The sequence below is a fragment of the Saccopteryx leptura genome, chromosome 2 (assembly GCF_036850995.1).
Source record: "Saccopteryx leptura isolate mSacLep1 chromosome 2, mSacLep1_pri_phased_curated, whole genome shotgun sequence".
Classification (NCBI taxonomy): domain Eukaryota; kingdom Metazoa; phylum Chordata; class Mammalia; order Chiroptera; family Emballonuridae; genus Saccopteryx; species Saccopteryx leptura.
In genome coordinates this window covers 379,886,877-379,903,578 of record NC_089504.1, presented here as the reverse complement: position 1 = coordinate 379,903,578, position 16,702 = coordinate 379,886,877, and the positions used below count along the sequence as shown (strand labels likewise).

General features: G+C 45.0%; 1 protein-coding gene across 1 annotated transcript in view; it reads left to right on the top strand.

Moving 5' to 3' along the window:
- SORL1 (sortilin related receptor 1) overlaps window positions 1-16,702 on the top strand; it is a 139,803-nt gene that overhangs the window by 45,520 nt on the left and 77,581 nt on the right. Inside the window, exons 8-12 of the mRNA XM_066365308.1 lie at window positions 561-730; window positions 5,237-5,429; window positions 7,839-7,956; window positions 8,171-8,244; window positions 11,950-12,038. Coding sequence (XP_066221405.1) covers window positions 561-730; window positions 5,237-5,429; window positions 7,839-7,956; window positions 8,171-8,244; window positions 11,950-12,038 — 644 coding nt within the window. The remainder of the gene's footprint in view (window positions 1-560; window positions 731-5,236; window positions 5,430-7,838; window positions 7,957-8,170; window positions 8,245-11,949; window positions 12,039-16,702) is intronic.

Sequence of the window (16,702 nt, the reverse complement as noted above, 5' to 3'; positions counted from 1 at the left end):
GATACATAGAGATCGATGGGAAAGATCAGTGTGGGCTGGGGTCATTTGGGAAGTGGCCACAGGGAGCTGGTGGCCCTCAAAGACCTGAACATGGCCGTTGGTGTGGTACACGGCCCGTAGCTCAGAGGATATAGGATAGAAAATGCTCTTGTCAGTTCTTCACTGTCTGTGGGTTCACCTTTAGTCACCTTGGAGAAAAAAGGAGAGACAGTTCCTGTTCATCTGTGCTGTGCTTTGTACTAATGATAGGTCTTACGGGAAACAGAGGGAGATGTTATTAACTAAAAAGAGGTTTTTGGGTCATGACGGAGTTCAGTGGCCCATTCTTATTTTGTGCCCTATTTTCCAATAAGGGCCCCGTTCCCGCTGCAGAGCCTCGGGGTCCCCAAAGGGAAGGTCAGCCAGGCTTCTATGCCAAGATCGAGGGCTTCACTGTTGGGGGACTTCAGCCCACATCCACCGCTGGGACATCTGGAAGTCACTGTGTTAGTATATATAGGAAAAGCCCATAGGACACAGGCATTTTTTGACTTGTGCATTTTTTATTTTCGATTCCCCAGGAATATTACATCGCAGATGCCTCTGAAGACCAGGTGTTCGTGTGTGTCAGTCATAATAACAACCGCACCAACTTATACATCTCAGAGGCTGAGGGGTTGAAGTTCTCCCTGTCCTTGGAGAACTTGCTCTACTACAGCCCAGCAGGGGCGGGCAGTGACACCCTGGTGAGGTAAGGAGCTCGGGAGCCCCTCCCGACCCCGGCGCCAGTTGCTGGTTTTCAACAGTAGCTGCCATGTACACTCACTCAGGGGTGTTTTCAGAAACCCCATTCCTGGCTCGTGTGCCCAGAGATGACAGTTTAACTGGTTTGGAGTGTGGCTGGGGCACGAGGATTTTAACAAAGTTCCCTGGATGATTTTAATTTGACTCCACAGCTGAGCACCTGCTCTAGGGCAGTGGTCCCCAACCTTTTTTTGGGCCACGGACCGGTTTAATGTCAGAAAATATTTTCACGGACCGGCCTTTAGGGTGGGACGGATAAACGTATCACGTGACCGAGACAAGCATCAAGAGTGAGTCTTAGACAGATGTAACAGAGGGAATCTGGTCGTTTTTAAAAAATAAAACATTGTTCAGACTTAAATATAAATAAAACGGAAATAATGTAAGTTATTTCTTTCTCTGTGGACTGGTACCAAATGGCCCACGGACCGGTACCAGTTCGCAGCCCTGGGGGTTTGGAGACCACTGCTCTAGGGGACATTCAGGATCTCAGATGCCGGGTCAGCCTCTCACTTGGGTTCCTTTCATTCCATTATCTAGTTTTTGTGCAAGGTGCTGTTCTATCATTGATGCTTTATCAGTAAATCACAGGGTTGGTTGATTGTTCTGTAATAATGGCTGTTCTCTGGGCTACAGAAGGTTGTGGGGTTTGGGAGGGATCAGTGCCCTGAATTTGTGGCGGCACTATGATTCCTTAGTGCTTCTAGTTCATTATTCTCATTTGTTCTGTGACAAGCCAGACATTTGGGAGATGTCTGGTTGTGATTAGGATCACTCTCTGCCCTTGGAAAGCGTCCTCTGGTGAAGCCGACTGGTCTGCAGTGAGGTCTGGCTCTGAGGCCATGGTCACCAGGTCAGAGGGCATGTTGTTGCTACCCACTGTCTCTCCGCAGGCTGGCAGTTCATTTAGTCAACACTCTGTGCCAGACCTTGTTCCAGATACAGCAATGAATAAGGTCCCTGTTCCCTGGAACTTTTGTCCTAATTAGGAGAAGACAGAATGTAAACCAAGCTGTAACCTGCCTGGTCATGGCGAGCACCAGAGAACATAAGAGGACAGGGCTTTGCGAGAAGATCATTTTATATTGGCTGATCATGGAAGACTGCTCAGGAGGGTCACATAGCAGAAGCTGGAATTACGTGAGGGAGGGAGCCAGGCAAGTACCTGGGGAGGGGAGCTGCAGGCGAAGGGACCAGCAGGCACAGCGACTCTGACATGGGCTTTGCTGGTTTATTTTAGGAGCAGTGAGGGGGCCAGGGTGGAGCACATAGCTGAAGGAGGGGAGAGAGAATCCAAAAGACAGGATCCAAGATAACAGGGCTCAGATTGTATAGGGCCTTCAGGGGCATAGAAGAACATAATAGTTTTCTTTTTGGTGGGATGGAAGGTTTTGACCAGAAGATGGATATTATTAGCTTTAACCTATTATATTTTTTTTGGCACTCAAAAAATTGTGACTTGCATGATATAAAATACATTCAGTATAAGTGGACAGTATTATAAACAATTGTGTGACATATTTTTATTTAAAAATTTTTTTATTAAAAAGATATTTTAGGTTACAAAGAAAGGGTGGAACTATTCTTGCCATGGTTTAGAATCACATGGTTCTGGTTTGATCTGTGGCAGTCCCTTTGGGCTTGTTCCTGTGACTTTCTAAAAGAATTATTATTCATTGAGGTGAAATTTGCATAATTTCAAGTTAACCGTTTTAAAGTGAACAACGTAGCGACGTTTAGTATATTACACAGTGTTGTGTAACCAACAGCTTTATCTAATTCCAAAGCATTTTTGTTTCCCGAAAAGAAAACCTCTTATTCCCCATTAAGCAGTTTTCCCCCATAATCCCCTTTAGCCACTGTCTGTGGGTTTGCCTGGTCTGGACATTTCACAGAAAGGGAATCGCACCATAAGTGTGATTTTTGTGTCAGGCTTTCCTTCTGCACAGTATTTTCAACGATTACCCACGTACAGCCTGAGTCAGTATTCATTTCTTTTCATGGATGAGTAATGTTTTCCTTACATTTTGTATAATTAAAATCGAGAACATTTATTATCCCTCAGGCCTCTCATGGACTATTTGAGAGCATCTGGCCATGGGGTGGGTAAGTCACAGCCTGTCACATTTGTCAGATACTTAGGATGCACATCTCACGAGATGGCCGAGCGGCTGCGGGCCCGGCTTGCCCGGAGTTCAGTCAGATGGTCTCTCCTACGTGCAGATGGCCCTTCCTGCAGTTACAAGGGTCCCTCCCGCTCTGCCTGAGCACACAGCCCAGTCAGGAAAATGGAAATAGATTTACGTCAAGATTCAGAAACCAACATCCTGCTCAGCCCACATGTTTTCTTCAGATTTAATCCCAGGACTGGAGGTGGTCCGATGTGCTCATCTGAGGGAGCTCTTGTCACTGCATCTCTGTCTCAGCAAGATGAGATGGGATAAGGGTGGATGAACAGATGAAACGGGCGGGCTAGTTCACAAACAAGCAGCTTCTTTGTGGCTTTTGCAATGAGCTATTCCTTCAATGCAGTAGGACAGCGTGGCACCCAGGAGCTGGTTCCAGCTTACTGAGAGAACGGGAGAAAGCATCCCGGCCTTAGATGTGCTGAGCAGGAATCTCGTGGAAAGCGCTGTCTAGATGGGGGAGCAAATGTGGTGATGAGAGAGCTGTCAGGCTTGTTGGGGAATCTTGGGGGGATCTGCTCAGTTGGCCAGGAGGGCCCGCTCGGTTGGTCAGGAGTGGCTAGGAGGGCTCCGATTCTGCACTTTGGGTGGCCGGGGTGACCTGCCAAGCTGCCTGGTAAGGCTCAACCTCGGGCACACTGGGAAGCATGGGAGTTTTGCTGTCAAGGGGATCCGTGAGAGAAAAGGGAAGAAAACAATCAGGAAGAGTGCTTAGGGCAAGGCGAGTTGTTGTAAGGCTAGTCAAAAGGGGAGAGGACAGGGTGGGCTGGGAATTGAAGGCAGAGGAGTGTGGGAGATACCCAGGACAGGTTTCTGCTTGGAACTAACAGACAGGCCTTTAGGAGAATGACCAGGGGGAAGAAACGGAGCTTGGCACAGGGAGAGACACTCAGACCTCCCAGATACCTGAAAGAAGCTAACGAACCTGCAGATGACAGGCTTCACGGTGAGAGAGGACAGGATTAGCAGCAGCTGAGCTGAGGTGGACAGAGCAGGAGCCTCGACCACGGCTGATTATTAAGGAAGTCACTGAAAAATAACTAGAATCGGCCTAAGCAAACTGCACATGAGACTGTGTGGTGTTGTGGTAGGGACTTACTTTGCTGTCTCTCAGTCTGAAGTGTCTCTGTCAGTCTGTGAGTGTCACTCCTCGTTCTTGTCTGCACCCAGAGCTGCAGTGTGCGTCCATCTGTCTGTCTGAATCAGCAGAGCCATCATCCAGCTCCAGATATGTATGCAGATAATGGAAAATAGCAGTTCTGTGCTTATTTGTTTTTCTGCAAAGCCCAGTGACTCAGAACCTTCTAAATAAAGGGTGCACTTCTGTTATGTTTGTAACGTGCGTACTGTTTGGTGCAAAACTGCCTTACAGTAAAATTGCGGAGTCCTAGCATAGCAGGTAAGGCCCGTGGGGCCTTATTCTCTGTGCCACTGTTAACAGGTGTAACCAAGCTTAGAGAGTCCTCCTTGCTGTACGGACTGCTTCTCTGGGGAGGGATTCTGCTCTGCCCCGTCATACAGACCCCATGGGCTTCTGTCTGATCGGGGTGTCAGATGGTTAGCGGTGAGTGCTGGGCAGTGACTGTGTAACCATTGGCTACCTTTCTGCAGGTTGGGTAAAATGGTGAGCCCTGGCACTATTCCTAGTGGCTGTCAAGTCTCGCTTATTATTTGCAGTTTGTTAAGACTCCCTGGAGATTTGAGGTCACTTTTGATACTGAACAAATAGAGGTGACTCGTCTGTCAGCTTTGTGTGTTGTAGTCATCTTTCTGGACCCTGGTGAGGGGTTATTGATCAGATAAGCATCTTGGCCCTCAAAGTTAAAAAACAATCACTTTTTGTTTTTAGAAAAATCAGATTATTCAGCCATAAAATGGAACGAAGTACTTAATGTATGCTACACTATGCGTGAATTTTGAAAACCTTATGCTAACATAAAAAAGGCCACTTATTGTATGATTCAATTTATATGAAGTATTTAGATTAGCCCAATCTCTAGAGAACAGAAGTTTTATTAGTGCTGCCAGGTCCTTGCAGGGGAAGGGGGAAAGTAGGAATGACGGTCCAGGGTATAGGGTTTCCTTTTGAGGTGACAAAAATGTTCTGGAACTAGATAACGATGGCCGTTGCACAACGTTGTGAATGTACTTAATGCTACTGAATTGCGTAATTTAAAGTGGTTACATTTTATGTTATCTACCATAAAAGCATACCCCCCCCCAAATACCAATTTAGTTTCACAGCTGTTTATTTCCCCTTATTGTAGGTATTTTGCGAACGAACCATTTGCCGACTTCCACCGTGTGGAAGGGTTACAAGGTGTCTACATCGCCACTCTGATTAATGGCTCCATGAGTGAGGAGAACATGAGGTCCGTCATCACCTTTGACAAAGGGGGCACCTGGGAATTTCTTCAGGCTCCAGCCTTCACCGGATATGGAGAGAAAATCAATTGCGAGGTATAGATACTTTAATCTGGTTTGGGTTTTTTTTCATACAACGTTTTATCTATCGTTCTATACTTAACACTTCCCAATCTCTTCACTAAAGCACATTGGGATGCCATAGTGACCTCCCAGGGCACCATGGGCGTTTTAAGATTTGGAGGGATGCCCCATGATACTTGACATCTATTAGCACTATGTGAACTACTATCTCTAATTAATGCACAGTTTCAGCAGTAGCTCATGCTGCATTTCTTTTGATAACATCATATCTTTGTGAAGCTGACGTCTCAGCAGTTGAGGTGATGGAAAAGCAAGTGAGAGAGTGAGAGTGGAACCGGAAGTGACTGTGGTGGAGTCTAGTGCAATTCCAAAGTGTGAGCGGTTAGGCGTGCCCAACAGGTTCACACGTCCCGTTATTAAGTAACTGTAGGTGTTTAAAGATGAAATAAAAACGTTATTTTTGTTTTCAGTGTTTATACATAATACCATTATTTCAAACCGTTACTAAGTTATTAGGACATACATATATATTATACTTCTTGGAAGTGCTTCCAGCTTGAAAATGTTATATACATTACTGGGACACCAGTTGTGCTGTGAACCAAGAAAATTTGAAAACCTTTGCCTTAAGTTATTTCTGCAGAATTTCTTGCAAAATTTAAAATTTAGGATTCTGTAAGTTTTCCTATCTGTGGCTTCACCTGAAAAGCAAAGAATACTAAAATATGTTATTTGCTGCTTTTAAGTAGTGCCATAGACCTAAGCAGTGACCCGGTTGTGGTTCCTGGCTTTATGTGACATACCTCCTCTCCCTTTCCATTTCACGTAAGGGATCCGGGGTGTGTAAAGCAGGTGGATGGAAGGAACTCAGAGAAAAAACAAGCAGTACTGATTTTTGGAGAAACTCACATTTGAGTGTGACAGTTACTGAATTTTGTTGGTCCATGGTTAAATATTGTATATTGACCTACTATGTGCTGTATCTTCAGCCCTTGGGAACACTCTTTGGGACACTCTTGCTCTAGAATGCATTTCTTGATTTGTCTTCTGAGGCGGCACCAGGTCTTGGCTGCTGCTGACCACACCAAATCTAACTTTGGAGAGAGGCAGGCTACAAGAACATGTAGACCAATAGCTCAGGGCTTCTTATTTACTCGGCAGTGTTTTCCAATCTTGGAGCTTTGCGTGGGTCTGGTATGGATGGGGTGGGGTATTTTTCAGCATGCAGTGGGGTTTTAAGTTTTGGTTAAATGGAATTAATGGTATTAAATATATATCCCACATAGGTGGGGTATAAAACTGAGACTCATGGACATAGATAAAAGTGAAATGGTTACCAGGGGGAGAAAGGCAGGGGGAGGGGAGTAAAGAGGGACAAATATATACATACGATGACAGAAAATGATCTGACTTTGGGTGATGAGCATACAACGCAGTCAACAGTTCAAATGCTATAGAGATGTTCACCCAAAACCTATATACTCTTACTGATCAATTGTCACCCATTAAATTTAATTTCTAAATTAAAAAAAAAAGAGAATGAATGGTCTGGTTAAAATTCAGCTTCCCCTTTCACAGACTGATCAGTTTATTAATGAACCTTACAACAGTTATACAGCTTTTAGTTTCTACTTCTGATTTTAGGTGAGGAAAGAAAAGGAGGCAGGTTGAAAAGGTTGGCAGGCACTTCTCTGAGACCCAGCTGAGTTTCTTCTCGTTTTCATTTGCCATACTCTGATGCTAGCAAGACGCATATTCGTCAGAGATCCTTTTGTTATAAAAATAAGGGTATCTAGCAAACCATGTCACATGTTTTACCTGTATCATAAGCACACACACAGTTGTCCTGTCCAGAACACATTTGATAGTCATTTTCTGGCCAAGAGACTCAGGCATGACCCACATAGTAAAAGGCCTTGCTTGTAGAACTAAAAATCTGCTACATAAGTGATGGAGGTCAGTTTGAATGACTTGAATTTGACAGTGAACATCTGTAGACTTTGGACTCTGTACAAATGCAACCTACTTGAAAAAAATTTATCATGAATACTTTGATGTTTCTATCTCATGTGTATATCTGGGAGTCACATGGGAGAATCTCTGGGGAATAAGGAGAGATTGATAGCTTTCCTGTCTGCTGGAGTTGACATGGTTTCTTGTTGCTATTTTCCTGAGAGTTAGAAGGCATTCTTTTATTAGCGTTTTTTCTCTTTCCTTCAATGAGAGGCATTTATGTGGTTCAGCTGATCATGTTCCATCAGGGAACAAGTGGTGACAGCCTGGCTATGGCTCTGGTATCCTTTGGGCCAGGCCTCCGTCCTTTGCATCTACCTACCTGCATCCACGCACAGGCTGCAGTGTGTAGAGGGGGGTGCAGGCAGCATATCACTTGCTGACAGTGCCTGGAACTTGTGTTTGCAGCTGTCCCAGGGCTGCTCCCTCCACCTGGCCCAGCGGCTCAGTCAGCTGCTCAACCTCCAGCTCCGGAGGATGCCCATCCTCTCCAAGGAGTCGGCTCCCGGTCTCATTATTGCCACCGGTAAGTCTGTTTTGCCTCTCCTTACTTAACGGTTAAGCGGTTTGATGTTGTGCGGCCAAAGGCATAGTGACCACCGCCATCTGCTGCAGTTAACTGCTGTCTGCGGCTTTAAGACATTCTTCCTTGCTCTATCCTACTCAGAATTTTCAGTTGGGCAAAGCAATACTCTGACACCTTCTTGAAATCACTAATCAGCGTGCCTCTTGCATTTTAGGTTCAGTGGGAAAGAACTTAGCAAGCAAGATGAACGTGTACATCTCTAGCAGCGCCGGAGCCCGGTGGCGAGAGGTCAGAGCTCCCCCTTGGATCTTGTTGGTGTGGGAATGTGGCCTGAACCTAGCCAGTTCAGGCCCTTGGTGGAGGTCACCAGTTCCAACCACGGCTCTAAAATAAAGAGAGGTACCGGGACCACCACACGAGGGTCAGCTGCACCGATCTGTGTTCACCCCTTGTAATATGGCCCTGTGTTTGTGAATCAAAAACAGACTCTAAAAAAAGATATAGTTGACTAAATGTTCCAAGATTATAAGTTCCATGAGGATAAGACATCTGTTTGGTTCCCTTCTTTACCTCTGGGACCAAACAGTGTCTGTCTGGCATGGTGTGGGTGTTCAGTAAATATGTACCGAATCTATCAGCAAATGGCAGTGTCGTTGTAGTGGTGTCAGGCCCGAGCCTGGTTATTTATTACATTTGTACGTTACTGAAGTTGAAGTCAAGCCTCTCCTCACTGGGCTGTGACATACAGGCGCTTTCATCTCAGTCTGTGCCGTGGAAGAAGGCCGGTTTTGCCTTAAGGTTGTATAATTAATTTGGATCCTTCGGCACCGATTATGCCAATTCTGAAGGCGCAGCTAGTTCTCTCGCCCTGAAATGCTAATCCAGTCTTGGACATTAGTTTTCACCAGCCTCTCATGACTTCTGAAGTCCGAGGGAAGTGCCTCTGGTCTCATTCTGCTGGGGTTGCTTTCAGAGGCGCCTGCTGCACATGCAGGGAGCCACCAGAACGCAATAAAAGGCTTGAGGAGAGCGCCTCCCACAGGCTGAGCATGACATCTGGAGGAATGTGGTGTTCTCAGAAGAGCTAACAGTTTCCATCCTCCTGGTGCTTCTTATTGGGAATGCAATGTCTATACTTCCTACTGAAATATGTAATATGTAGAATAGTAATAAAACCCATCATTTTCTTGGCTCTTTACAGGTACAGGGAACTGTCACATACTTTAGCTGAGAGATCTGAGACTGGCCCTTCAAGTGTATGTGTGTGCTTGCATGTGCATGCATGTGTGCGTGTGTGTGTGTGTGTGTGTGTGTGTGTGTAAATTAAGGGTTATACAGCATGGGAGAGAATATACGTACCTATTCAGATGAAGGAGGTTGTTAAGGCCAGCATAGTCAAAAAGTGTGAACAGTCTGGAATTTTGAGGGCATCCTTGTTTCGCTCCCATGGGAATGATTAAGCAGTTCCTTTCCTTTTTCTTGGAGCTGGACGTTCCTTTTGAAATTGGGTGTTCTCTCCTCTGTGGATAGGTTGGCACCTTTTGATGTCAGTGTGATCTGATGATTTGAACATCTGCAGATGATTTCTGGGTAGAAAGCAGTGTTCTGTTCCTCTTCCGGTGAAGTGGTATCATCGGGCTGATGCTGGGGCAGCTGTCAGTGCCTCCTGCTGTGAATGCTTAACGCCTGCCAAGAAGCACCCATCGCCTGCCAAGAAGCACCCATCGCATAAGGGACCTTGTTTTTGGAAATAGCATTGAACTAACTAGGGGATGAAAAGGTTGAGACTGTATGTGAATAGGCATCTTCGTCCCCATTGGCAGCCTTTGCTTTAGAGGGAACAATCTGGTTTGCTATTAATGAACGAAGTTAGCTTTTCCTTGTCTGGAAAGCTCTTAATTTCTCCTTCAATTTTAAATGATTTCCTGGATGGGTAAAGTAGTTTTGGTTGTAGGTCCTTCCCTTTTGTTTGACTATTTCATGCCAATCTCTTTTTGGTCTATACGGTTTCTGTTGAGAAATCAGCCTCCAGTTTATGGGAGCTCCCTTCTAGGTAACTATCTATCTTTCCCTTGTGTCTTTTAAGATTCTTTCTTTGTCTTTAACCTTTGCCATTTTAATTAATATGTGTCTTGGCATGGACCTCTTTGGGTCCATCTTGTTTGAGACTTTCTGTGCTGTTTGGTCTTATGTGTCTTTTTCCTTCACCAGATTAAGAAAGTTTTTGGTCATTATGACTTCAAATAGGTTCTCAGTCCCTTGCTCTCTCTCTTCTCCTTCTGGTACACCTATGAAACAGATATGTTTGTTGGGTATGGAGTTCAAGGTTGATAGTAATTTTCATCAGTACTTTAAAGAGGTGCTGCTATCTTCTTACTTTCTTGGTTTTTCATGAGAAATTTGTAGCCATTTCACTTATCACCTTCTTGTGTATAATGTATTAGTTTTCTCCAGAAGCTTCAAGATTTTCTCCCCCTTATTTTTGGTTTTCAGTAATTTTGTTATGATGTCTCTAAGTGTGGTTCTTTGTGTTGATCTTTTTTATTTAGGGACACTGATCTTGAATCTATAAATGTATGTTTTTCACCCAGCTTGAAGATTGTCAGCGGTTAATTCTTCAAGTATTTTTCTGTTCTATTCCCTTTCTCTTATTCATCTAGGACTTCACTTACACGTTAGACCTTTTGCTATTGTCCCACAGGTCCTTGGTCCTCTAAAAAAAAAAAAAAACAAAACGCTCTTTCCCGTATCTTATTTAGACTAGAAAATTTCTACTGTTCTATTTATCTTCAAGCTCATGAATTCCTCAGTCATTTCTTATTTCATTGTTGAGCCCTTCAGTGAATGTCTTATTTCAGATAGTATACTTTTCTGTTATAATTTTTTTTGTTGTTTCTTTTCTTTTTAAAATAGTTTTCACTTCTCTGGGGGAGAATTCTTGTCCTTTGTTTATTTCAGATGTATTTTATTTATTTTTTACTTCATGGACCACAGTTATGGTGACTGTTTTAAAGTCTTTTGTTAATTCCAACATTTGGATTCCTTTGAGAATTGAACACACTTTACAGGTATGTTTGCATATTGAATAATTTTGGATTGTATCCTGGACGATGAATAAAATGCATGCGATGTGATCCCCTGGGGGATGTGGGTATTTTTTGTTGTAGCACGTAATGAACTTGTCGAGGCTCAGACCGTAGCTTCTGTCTTGTGTTCTGTGGATGGTGGTTGAAATCTCCGCTCAGTTCACTAAGCCTTTGCGCTGCTGGTTTGGGTCTGTGCCAGACGTGTGTAGTTGAGGGATCAGGCTGAGACTGATGTGAGTTCCTACCCAGACTCAAAGGGTTCACTTCTTCGACACTGCCCTCTAGGTGAACATCCATATTCTCCTCGCCCGGTAGGGGCTTCTTTTCTTGGTTCCTTAGGTAGAAGCTGTCTGGCTGGGACTGAGGTATTCCACACCTGGGCTTTCCCTTGGGGCAGAGCCATACCGGAAACTCCAACTGCGTGGGTAGCTAGCTTCTCTAGGTTTTAAATCCATCCGTAGGCTGCCCAATTTCGTTTATGTTCCTGCAACCTCAGGCAGCGTTGTATGTATTTTGGCCAGAGTTTTTAGTTGTAATCAGCAGGAAGGATAGGCTTGGACTGTTACAGTGGAACCGGATATCCAGTCGGTTAATTTTTAATCCCCTGTTGGTGAGAGTCAGAGATTTGGGTTTGGCTCCTGACTGGGCAGTCTGCCGCTTTCATAGCAATGCTAGTTTCTTCGTCTGGGAAAGGGTGGGGATACGAGGACACATTCTGACCACGCCCGGGGCTCCGTGAGGCAGATGAGATCCTGGATGTGATGGTGCCCTGGAAATGTAAAGGTACCTGAGTGGTTGGCATCACAGCTGTGTGTGTGTGTGTGCGTGCGTGTGTGCGTGTGGCATGCACAGTTTCTGGCCCCTCCCCTCCACAGCCATAGTGTGAGCGCTGGCTTTTCCTTTTCAGGCGCTCCCCGGACCCCACTACTACACGTGGGGGGATCACGGTGGCATCATCATGGCGATCGCCCAGGGCATGGAGACCGATGAGCTGAAGTAAGTGTCCTTGATGTAGCGTCGTCTTTTAACCTCACACTGTTCTCCCAGAACACTTATGGCTGGTGATAACTGGATGGTATCTCTCCAGCACGAGGCTGTGGACAGCACAATTCGTGATGTCCAGAAATTGCTTATGCTTGGTTTTCTATCCTTAGGACTAATAATCTGCCCTTCCTGTGTCAAAGGGGTCCTTCCGCGGAATAAATGAAATAACTTGATTGATTTGAAAAAGTACAACTCTATTGAAATATATATTAATCGTGATTTAAATATTAACTAGAGGCTCTGTAAATTGTGTTTCATTGCTTTGTGTGTAACACGGGTATAGAGATTCACTCATAGAACGAATAACAATAAATAATAATAATAATACATGGGTAATCATTTCAGGGTGCCTGTAAATTAGTAGCCAATGGACTTTTGCTGTGATGCATTTGATTTTAGAGGTCCGTATGGATAGAACTAGAAGGGGTGATTGGGGTTAGCCGCTCTATTTTCCAGGTGAGAAAACGGAGGCTCAGCAAGGTGAAGTAACCTGCCCAAAGTCTCCTCATTTGTTAGTGGCAGGAAAAAATTAGTACTGGGGTCTTTAAATTACCATCTGTGCTCTTTGCAATCTGTTGCTCTGAAAAGCAACAATATTGGGAGTTTATAACTTTTGTCTCCTGTTGTCTGATTTGATCAAAACCAGTCCTTTGATTCGATTTTGTTAACTTTAGGGCACACCTGCCTTCACTTCTCCCTCACTGTGTTGGAGGTGAATCCAGGAGGTAACTTATTGAAAGAGATGGAGAGGGCTTCTGTAATCATAATCATCATGCTTAGTGCAGGGAAGAAAGCCTGTTAGAAACAGGGCCAGCTGCCTGACCTGTGGTGGCGCAGTGGATAAAGCGTTGACCTAGAACTCTGAGGTTTCCGGTTCGAAACCCTGGGCTTGCCTGGCCAAGGCACATATGGGAGTTGCTGCTTCCTGCTCCTCCCTCCTCCCTTCGCTTTAAAATAAATAAACACAATCTTAAGAAAGAAAAACAAACAGGGCCAGCATCGAGAGAGAGGCGGGTGGTTTGTAAAAAGAGATCTTACTTAGCAGATGGTTTCCCCTGTGGTTTATTTGACGTGTGCTGAGCAACCTGGCCTCCGAGCATAGAGGAGGAAAGTGCTGGCGCTCGCGTTCCCCCTGGTTGTTTCCGGTCTGTGTGGCGCTGGCCAGCAGCTGCTTGTAAAGCCAACAGTCAGGAGAGGCTTTGTTTGTCAGCCACACTGTGTCTGCGTTGGATTGGCGTGTGCTCAGATGAGGACCGTCACAAAGCACAGTTCCTCCCACATTTAACCATCATTTATTTATCCAGTAATTTACTCATTCCCCTCTCACTCATTTAGCTAGCACTAATTCTACAAAGTACCGCACATCTGATTATAAACAGGATGTTTTCCCCGGACTCTGGTGGGGTCCATACTCTAGTGGTGAGATACAGGAATAATCAATGTGATGTTTGGGACACTACTTGAGAGAACTATGGTAGGGGACATAGTTGACATCCCAGGAATACATTTCATTCTTTGAATGGCAGTCAGATTGTAGAGTTGGTCCCTGACTTTCCTTGTTTGACTTTTCTGCAGGTCCCATGTGCACTCTAAGCTGGCCCCTCTGAAGCGGTCAGTAGGATCTGGTCCTCTCCCACCTTCTGTCAGGGCATATGCTCAGGGAATGCAATGTTATTGCTGTGCTCACTGGAGCAAAACACGGGCAGGAAAAGAACCCCACTGCCAGGGAAGCCACACTGTGCTCCTCGACGTTTGGAAATGAGTCGGGGCTGTAGACTTTGGGGACGATGGACACTATAGCTTTTTTCTGTTTGTATAGGTCATTTGGAGGCGTGTGTACATACGGTTTACATAAGGCAGTTGCAAATAGGAAAGTCTGTACCGGCCTCCTGTTGGTAGGTGCCTGTGTCCCAAAGATCAGTCGGAGCTTTGCTGAAATCTGTGTCGCCACCTGGCATTTACGCAGTCTGTTGCTCACAGAGTTTTTTGCTTCTACTCCTGCTGCCTTGCTATTGACCTGGTACGGCAGGCTGTTAGTTGCATCAGGAGAGAAGCAGGAAATGATTTGTAGTCACTTCATGTCGTCAAACCACAGAGCGATAAATATATTCTCAAACCACAGTAGTCATACCCAGGCAGCCCTTGCGTGAGTGAAGGCTGCTTTGGACCGACTGGCTTTCTGTTGCTGGTCTAAGGCTCCAGGTCCCTCCGCTGTGCCCAGCCTCCTCCGCCACAGTGATCACTCTCTCTCCTCCGAGTCTCAGAGCATTGGTCGGCTGTCTCATTAACTTGGCGTCGGTCACCTCCTGCCTCCTTTGGTTAGTTACCTTTTCATTCATTACACGCCTGAATTCCTCAATTCATTAGCAAGGTCTCTGTACACAGGAGTTGCTCTTCTGTACAGGTTGGCAGGTGCTCAGTACATATTTGATTGTTCAAATATTTTTATTGCATGTATTTTTTTTTACTAGTTTATGAAACTGGAAGGGGTGTGGTCATGTGACAGATGCACAGCCTCGGTGTGGGTGTGGGTGTGGGTATAGGTGGGCTCTCATTGTGTTGGATGTAAATAACAGGTCCTGGAGCCCTGTGGGCGTGCTTTTGCTGCTTCTCAGAGACACCAGAGATGACCCAAGCCATTTCCCTCAGTTTTCACACTAAGAAATACTGTGACTGCCACTGGTTAGGGCCCAAGCTGGAACTGGAGCTTATTTCTGTTAAGACATAATTTCAGGTCCATTAGACCAACATTTGTTGAACATCTGTAATCAACCTAAGATGTCGTTCTAGGCACTGACGATACAGAGGCAAGTGAGACATGGTTTGGGGACTTTCTGTGCCCACTGTCACTCTGTCATGTTTTTGAGCCAGCTGGAGAGAGAAGACCTGTGGAAGGGAGTGTTTCATAAGGGCGTTTCTGGTCCAAAGCTTACCCAACCATAGGGAGGAAGCAGGGTAACATCCGTAACTCTAAGAAGAGGTGTAGTGAGGACAGAGGCAGAATGTTGCTTAAAGGTTTGATTTCCCTGTTGTTCTTTTAAATTATTCATGTTTTTCTCTTCCTGATTAGCACCAATAACTAAGAGGCTTGGTTTCAGCTTCTGCCTTGATTCTCTGCTGAGGCTGTTCATGTGCCTGTTAACGGTAATTGAAATTATGAGCATGGAGTGGAACACCTTATTTAGCTCATGTGTCTCCCTGTCTGAACCGAGTAAACAAGAGTCCGTGAGGGGGACTCCCTCATTCGTTTGTTCGGCATTCTGTCACCATGGGCCTCGGGGGTCGTGGGTCTTTCTTGTTTACAATCAGTGCTCTTCACAGAAGGAGCTGTTGGGCTTTTGCACGCTGACTCAAAAGAGACCCACATACAAGTTGGTTGACTTGATGGTGAAGGATGAAGTCAGTTTTCATTTCTCATTTTGTGTTGAGATCAAACTATATATCAGTACACTTGGGATTTGTTTGTTTCAGTGACAGGGAACTTATTTAACAGTGTGGTCCCCAAAGATTCTTACAAAAGAAAATAATGTTCTATATCATTACCCTGCTTTAAAAGTGGTACTAAGATGTTAGCACATTGCACCGGTACAAGAAGGAGACTGAATGAGTGAGCTTATCTCCCTATCTGCTTCAACATTGGCTTAAACCAAAAGCGTATCATCCAGGTGAGAATTTCTCCTCTTTTGAAGATCTGTAGAGATCGTGTGTGTGTGTGTGTGTGTGTGTGTGTGTGTGTGTGTGTGTGTGTGTGTGACAGAGACAGAGAGAGAGACAGACAGACAGGAAGGGAGAGAGATGAGAAGCATCAATTCTTTGTTGTGGCACCTTAGTTGTTCACTGATTGCTTTCTCATATGTGTCTTGACTGGAGGGGCTACAGCAGAGTGAGTGACCCCTTGCTCAAACCAGCAACCTTGGGCTTCAAGCCAGCAACCTTTGGGCTCAAGCCAGCGACCATGGGGTCATGTCTATGATCCCATGCTCAAGCCAATGACCCTGCGCTCAAGCCGGTGACCTTGAGGTTGCTAACCTGGGTCCTTCGTGTCCCAATCTGATGTTCTATCCATTGTGTCACTGCCTGGTCAGGCCTGCAGAAGTCACTTAGTCCCTGTGGACATTCTTTGTATTGCCTCATAAGCTACCTCTTGGTTGAACACATAACCTTCTTGCAGAAGTATCAGTTTTAGTAATCTGAGTATGAGAGGAAGTGTTTGGATTGAATGATGCCATGAAAAGATTTATGTCAAGGATTCGGATCCCGAGTAAAACTAAAATTTCAGTAACATGGGAAAAGTGAAAGAAAAAGAAGTTTTATGTATCATTGGGGTCTAAGAGAACCTCGATCTCTCTGTGATCCTAATGAAAACCTAATTGAGTGGTTTCTCCTGGTGAGTGTCTCACCAGCTCACTGGGTGATGAAGAAACAGGTGTATTTTCTCCTTCTCCTCTTTAGGGTATATCAGATAATTTAAAAGCATTTTAGTTACTTCAGTGCTGCTCTGTTGTTCGAGGGCTTGCTTTTTTGTTCTGATGTGGTCTATCTTGGAGACTTGTCTCAGCACATACTTTTCCTCCAACTTTTTAATTTTTAAGACCTCTGGAAAAGTTGGAAGAATT